Source organism: Barbatula barbatula (assembly GCF_947034865.1).
Source record: "Barbatula barbatula genome assembly, chromosome: 15".
Taxonomy (NCBI): Eukaryota; Metazoa; Chordata; class Actinopteri; order Cypriniformes; family Nemacheilidae; genus Barbatula; species Barbatula barbatula.
Window position 1 is genome coordinate 12,617,724 of NC_136778.1, and position 7,725 is coordinate 12,625,448.

The 7,725-nt window shown below is 39.4% G+C and overlaps 1 protein-coding gene across 1 annotated transcript; it reads left to right on the forward strand.

Moving 5' to 3' along the window:
- sgpp1a (sphingosine-1-phosphate phosphatase 1a) lies at nt 1–7,725 on the forward strand. The gene is made up of 3 exons (XM_079474464.1): nt 1–977; nt 3,746–3,835; nt 5,644–7,725. Exons 1-3 carry the CDS (start codon nt 246–248, stop codon nt 6,193–6,195), a joined length of 1,374 nt encoding a protein of 457 aa, XP_079330590.1. The 5' UTR covers nt 1–245; the 3' UTR covers nt 6,196–7,725.

Here is a 7,725-nt window from a genome sequence, read left to right on the forward strand (position 1 = left end):
ATAACGGACGGGACTTCCTTGCTTTTAGTCCCGCTGATTTTTTTTTAGCGTAATCGCCGTGGTTTCAAGATTCGTAGTGTCATGATATGCACGTTGTGGTCATGTATCGTACATTGTAACCTAACGGGTTTCAGCGCATTATTGTGTCAAAAGTGCGGCTGTGCACGCGCGTCATATGTTTAAATCGGGTTTACAGCGTCTCGCGAGCAGCATTGCTTCAGTTTAAAGGCTATTTCGCTTTCACAATGGCGAGCGACGCGGTTAAAAGATTCGTCTGCCTTTGTCGGTATCTCCAAGATCCTTGCCATGTTGCCAAATTTCAGCAACTTTGTGGCGTACAAGGGACATTTACTAAAAAGACGAACGAGAGTGAAGCGAAGCTAACTGTCAACGGTGCGTGTGCGGCGCAATGCCAAGAGGACGGCGCTGCTGATGGGGATAAAACACAGGGACTAACGGGCCAAAGGCTTCGAACACGTTTAAATGATGGGAATGTCAAACAGGACGAGTGTTCCGGTGATCTCAACAAAGACACAATGTCAACATCAAACAGGACAAACGATGCAGGTTCCGATGTGGCCAGCGAAAAGAGCTTTAAAGAAACCGTGAAGCCCTTACGCAAAAACTCACTGACTGGTGATGTTGGACAGGAGTTCATCATTGAGAACAAGTTTATTTTCTATCTGTTCACTATTGGCACCGAGCTGGGCAATGAGATGTTCTTCATCGTCTTCTTCCCGTTTCTGATGTGGAACGCGGATCCGTATGTTAGCCGGTCTCTCATCGTGGTGTGGGCCTGGGTGTTATTCCTCGGCCAGTCCACGAAAGATCTGGTGCGATGGAGGCGTCCTGCGTCGCCTCCCGTGGTTAAAGTGGAGGTGTTTTACAACACAGAGTACAGCATGCCATCCACACACGCCATGACTGGAACCGCGCTGCCCTTTTCTATGTTCATGCTCACGTACAGCCGTTGGGAGGTATGCTTTCATTCCCTTAAAACCCCGTTTGACACAAAGCCCTCTTGCGTAATCCCGTGAGATAGGTACTGCCGTGGCGTTAATCTAGGCGTGTTGTGTGCCTGTATTCATCTGTCATGATAATCAAAACAAACCATCACTGGAGGCATTCCTGTTATTATTACGCCTCACCCCAATGCAACGTCTCAATTTCTCGTATTGCGTAAATTCTAACTATTTATTGGTTATAGGTAATGTTTGGGTTTTAATGGAAACTAATGGTCTCTATTGGTAAGTGTTGGGTTCTTTTGGTGGGATGGCATCTGGCGGATGAGAACCAATTTGTTTGTAATGGTTTTATTCTAATAATTCATGTTTTTATTCTTCTAAATTTTAGCAGAAGCATAATGACTAAACAGTCCATTTAGATATGTAGGCCTATGCGTGCAAGTATATGCCGCCTGACGGTTTTTTGGCACACGTCAGCATGACATCATCAGCGGACGTAACTCGGACACTTTTCTAACCGGCATGCAGCTCGCGGTGATTACCGGTGATCGGTTCTGCTCATCTCAAACAAGCCTAATAACGCGTTTACACGACATGCTGTTAGAGAAAGAGTGCATGTGATTGAACGATAGACGGATCCGTAATAGGACAACGAACAGTGACGTCACGTTTTGCTTGATGTATATCAAGTCACCAATAACTTCTACAATTAAAATTTCCACTGTAGCAAGGAATAAAATGATAATGCTTATGTCCTTTGATCCTTTCAAAGGCTTACTACTGAATGCCGATTTCTATGAATTAAGGGATAAATGTGTTTGCAAAGGGAGCTGATATGCTGTGATTTATGTGAAAGAATTGAACTTAGTGTCCTAATGAAGACAAAAAAGAACTCACTTAATAGATCTTGGTGCAAAAAAATGATCTTTAACGGAACCATGCAGCTACTCTCTTTCATCTATCCCTTAATAGAGAGGATCTCACTGCTTGTGCAATGAAGTTATTAATGCAGTAAAATGTTGAAATGCTAGAGTTGATCGTTCTCTATAGAACCAGAATTTAATTTTAATGTTTTAACGTTAGGTCATAAGACTAACCCTGAAAGTCAGCAGCTGGCTTGTCAAATCAGTAACTACAACTGTTTTATTTCTATTCTCTTGTATTTTATGCCTAATGGTGTTTTTTGCTTGAGGACTAACCAGTTGCAGTAGATGCAAATTGTTATTTTGCATGCTTTTAGAGGCATATGCTGAGTCATTTTCTTTCTCTGTATAAAGTGTAACTCAGTCTCGTGTAAGTTCTTGTTCTGTATAGTCTTTCTCAACAGTTTCCCTGAAATCAGCAGAAATCGCTGAAATTGAACATTGACCATTGAAGATTGAAAGTGTTATCAAGTGTATTTGCCACAAAATGGAACAAAGTCCCTGTAGTTTATTTGATTGCTTTCATATTCTTCGCTTAATAAAAGCGGAAGCTAGGAACAATAGCTCAAACGTGTTTCCTGTTTTGAGCACAACACATTGAAAATCCTGTTTTCATCAGGTTTCGAATTGATCTGCATTATATGTCTCTATGATAAGAGACAGACCTCAACAGATCTCTGCTGGATACTACGTAACCCCTTTTGCAAACTAGACTAATAATTTAAAGGGGGTAGCACTTTAATACTTATGCTTTTAAAGGATCTAAAATCACGATCTGTTTTTTTGCCGCCAGACTTTATGTTCCAGTTAGTTTTGATTGAAATTACATCAAACCTTTGTTCTGTTGTGCTAAAAGGTTTGGAACTTTAGTCGGCTAACTTATAATTTTTGTAATAATATGTAATAAGGCCTTTTGCGGGCCATTTATTCCTTTCATAACTGGAAGTTATGCCTCCAATTTTCCTTCCAATTGTATTGTTTAAGCATGCCAGCCTGATATTGACATTGGCTCAACCAATGATGTTCAGTGTGGAGCTATCAGTTTGACCAATCACTGCGTGACAGAATAGGGCAGGGGTGGGGAAAACTTTTTGATCCGAGGCCCACGTTAGGTTTTTAGAATCCAACTGAATTGCTGCATGATATGTGCAAGACAAACATAACTAGTGAATAACAACTGAACTGTATGTATGCATGGACATGAACTTCCTTTGCCCCTGTGTTTTATGGACACCCATACAGTATTAAAGGAAACAAAACTTGATCACACAATCACAAGTCACAACATTTTACATTTATTGCGAGCCATATTTACAAAATCTCCCTTAAAGGTATAGTTCATCCTTTCACGTTGGATCCCACGGTCTTAATTTTTCCTAAAATGGCAGTAAATGGGTGACAATATTTGTTTGGTTACTGACATTATTCCAAATATCTTCCTTTCTGTTTAGCATAACAAATACATTTATACAGGTTTGGAACAACTTGAGGGTGAGTAAATGATGAAAGAATATTCACTTTTGGGTGAACTATCCCTTTAAGAAAATGAATTGTTGTATTGTAGTAAAAGTGCAACAACATGTTTGGCAAATTGATTAGCTTACTATTTGTATTACCATATTTTTTTTACAAAAACCACGGTTAACTAGTGTGGACCATTAAAAACTGTGATCAGTAGAATTTTAATAAAATAGTACCACAAGAAAGACTACACTATTCCACCTGCAGTAGAGCATCCGGGAGAAATTTGGTTTTCAAATTGTAGATACATTATGCTGTTTGACGGCATAACCTTGATTTATAATAAAATGTAAAGACAGTGTCTGTCCTGACTCTCCTTTACTCTGTGTCTTACAGTATCCATTCATATTTGGATTAAGTGTAGCTCTGTCCTGGAGTCTCCTTGTGTGCGTCAGCAGAATTTATATGGGCATGCACTCCGTCCTGGTGAGTTTACACTGAATCGTTCTGAACGTGTTGTTTAATATGATTATGATATAATATTCTGAATAAGCAGCAAGCATGATAACATTTAAAAAAGTTAGACTTTTCTGTTGAAATCTGTGTTGGCTCAATGTATTGTTCAGACCTTTATACCTTTTAGTTTTGTTATGTTGCTTGGGTGCTTTCTGCCGTCACTGTAATTTTTTCCAACCACAGCTTTTCAGGAACTTTTAATGCAGCTTCGTGACTAAGGTTTAACAAACTGCTTATGAAGAACTTTATTTAGTCTCTGTCTGTCAGTAGCACGGCAGGAAAAAAACAAATCGGTGAGTCATCAAGGCTGACTCGGGATCCTCTGATCATTTAACTCTCATTTGTTTATCTCTGAACATCTCTGATTGGACGATTGAAACCCCAGGGGAAGAAATCGTCCAATGTTTTTCATTTTGACAGACTCTTTGTATTAGTTATCATGGTTTCCGGTTGTAATAATGATAGAGTTGATCTACAGTAACACACCTTTATCTGTTTAAATGCTGTTGGTGAGGGCTGCCAAATTTAGAAAGCAGATGCTGGTTGCCTTGGTGATGGGAGCCTTGCTAATTTAATGCTAAGCTCAGAGTGAAGGTGCATGAATCATCCCGCTGTAAATCAGCAGACCTTATGATTTAGAAAGTCAAGATGTTTCAAGTTTAACCCACTGAAGTCTCTGAGAGTAAAAATATTCTCAAACTCTCTTTTTTACATAAAGATATTCGCATTTTTTTGCTAATCTCAGAATTCGATTTGGGATTTTGGCCTGGTTTTCACAACCTTGATGAATTAACATTAAATATGACTAATTTGAATAAACATTTGGATATGTCTTTTCAGAGAGATATGTGTTTTTAACACATGTGCATGTGCATTTATACAGAGGTTGAACAGGCTATACATCTGTCAGAAATGAATCTCTCTATAGAACCAGAGCTCTTATCATGTTTATGGCTGCTTGAAGATACGTCTTTCCTTCATCTGCAGGTTCATTCAACCCTTTTTATGTCAACTTCAGCATATGTGTATCACATGAAGATGATAGCCATGAGATCAGAGTGTTTCTACAGTGTCCAATGTCACATATTAATCTCCTGTAAACCTTGAACGTGTACTACGTCAGATCAGGCGACAATGAGAGAACAGATCCTCTGTCCTTTCATTTTTGTAGACAATACAAACACCAAAGTATGGTGAAGAAAAACCCTAAAACATGGTCTCTGACTTATCCACAATATAATGTCTGAGGTGCCTAAAATAACACAATACCCCATTATCAAATCCATATCGCATGTTTTTAAGATCTAACCGTGCAAACCTAGCATTTCATTAGTGGACTGTATGGGGTAATGAATACACTGTTTAGTCATCTCAATGTTTGATTTCGGGTGGATGGTCTTTAAAATGATGGTAATCTGGATCATTCTGTACACAGTCTTTCCATAATAGAAACTTGCTTCAGTGTTTATACAGATCAGTGATGTGCGAACACAGCCTGTTGGGTGCCAAGTAATGTCATTCCTGTTTAATGTGTTTGTTTGGCCAACATTAAATAATCAATAAGCTCTAAATGGCGATTTGTCTAAATATTGAAGTTTGTTATACAAGGTTTGTACTAAATTGACAACATTATGGTTGTTGAATCAAATTAGTGCCTCCAAGATGTGGCGAATACCAAGATTTATGTTGATATCCGTTACCTTTTTATAATCTTGTGCATTCATATTTTTGCTAAAATAGCTGTATATCTTCTCTGACTTTGTCTTCGTATCATCCAGGAGGTGATCACAGGCTTCCTCTACAGCATTCTCATCCTGGCGGTTTTACAGCCCATGCTATATGACATCGACACCTTCTACCTATCCCACAGCTACGCCCCTCTGGTCATCTTCCTAACGCACATTGGATTCAGCCTGGTGGCCTTCTCGCTGGATTCGTGGAGCACCTCCCGCGGCGACACTGCCCAGGCGTTGGCCACCGCAGCCGGAACAGCTTTGGCATCCCGTCTCAACCGTCAGCTGGGCCTGCAACCAGATCCTTCAGAGGAAGCCCTGCCACTCACCTTGCCCCTGATAGAGGGGGCTTTGTTTGCCCGCTCGATCATGCGGCTACTGGTGGGAGTGGCCGTGCTTCTGGCTGTTAGGGCCACTATGAAGATCGTGGCGATTCCTTTGGCATGCAGACTCTTTGGTGTGCCCTCAGATGACGTGCGGAAGGCTAGGCAGCATCCACAAGTGGAACTCAGTTATAGATTTTTCGTGTATGGCCCTGTGGGTTACTGCTGTGTTTCTCTGGTGCCCCTTTTCTTCGGCTACCTTGGTTTATCCTAAAGATTCATAACAGGGTTTTCTTGTTCCCTTGTAAACTTCATTGCCCTCTGCATGAGGTCAGGCACTATATTATATTTACAATAATGCATTTGGCAATTTACAGTGCACTAAATGAATGTGTGTTCTGTGGGTATTGAACTCACAACCCTTTTCACTGCTAACACAATGCTTTACCAACAGAGCTATAGAGTAATAAGTATGTGACAATGATATTAAATTGACTCATTCAGAGGTTCAGGAAACAGCTTAAAATTGTAAGAGGTGTAGAAAGTTCTGCATTTATCTAAGAAGGGAGCTCAAGCCTCACAATGAGCGGTAATGCGGTGAGAGAATGAAGGGAGTAGAACTTCCTGTCTGTATGAATTTTGAATACATGAACTTCCTGTGGATGCCAGGAGAATGCCTTTGAATCGAATGCGGCATCAAAGTAGTCGATGTGTTAACTAAGAAAAAGCTTTTTAATCCCCTGAATAGATCATATTCAAAGATAATATCAAATGAATAAGAAAATTGAATTATGCTTTTGTAATCTTTGTTTAGTGTTCCACATTTTTGTTTCACTTCTGCTTAATTAATGCTGAGCAAAAATTCTGTTTTGTCAGTTGCAGATGTTCTGCATGTCCTTAAATTCACCACTGCATAAAAACAGTCAGCAGTTTGGAAAAGATACATTAAACTGCTTATAATCCCAAACCCCGGTCTACTTACATAAACCTCAATGCAGTTTAAAACAGTTTTTGGGCATGAGAACATGGCCAAAGTAAATAATGTATATTATGATTTTTATGAAGTTGTCAGTATTAATCTAGATAGTTATAATGTTTGTCATTGCACTAGTACTCCGTGTTCTTGGTGTATACAGTTTTCTCAAAGAAATGTGGAACGCCCACATGTCCCATAACATCCTTTGAGCCACCGGTCAATCAGAGCGTGGAGCAATTTTAAATCTCTTCAGATAAAATCCCAGAAACCCCAGTGCCTTGAGTCTTTGTTTTTCAGGGTAAGTGTATCGTCCAAGTAGGCACAAAACACCACAGCTGTGAACAGCTATGATGGTGCACGCGTTGTTTAGAAACACCTCTATAATGCTAACTTAGAGAGTAATTGTTGGTCATGGCTTTTCTTCAAAGATTTCTGTAAATGTATTCGCAAAATGGAATTTTAAGCAGTTTTTTTTCTGGTTAACTGCTTAAAAGGAGTCGCCTGTAATATATAACACATTTAATTGTAAAAATAGTGATCAATTGTGTATAAAGTATATGCACCATAATACATGATAAGCTTTTTGTTACGGTCTTTTGACAGTGCACTGAGCTGATGTGAATACTGCCTATGGATACATAACGTTTTATGGTGTTTCCCACCTGTAAGTTGCAGTATGAAGCTTGTACATTCTGAGCTTTGAGCTGTTTATGGTTATATAAACTCACAAATGTACTGGAATGCAATTTTAATAGTCTTGCTGTGTAAAAAACAAATTCTTGCCATTTTATGTTCTTATTATTGAAGGAATAAAACTAATTTGAATTG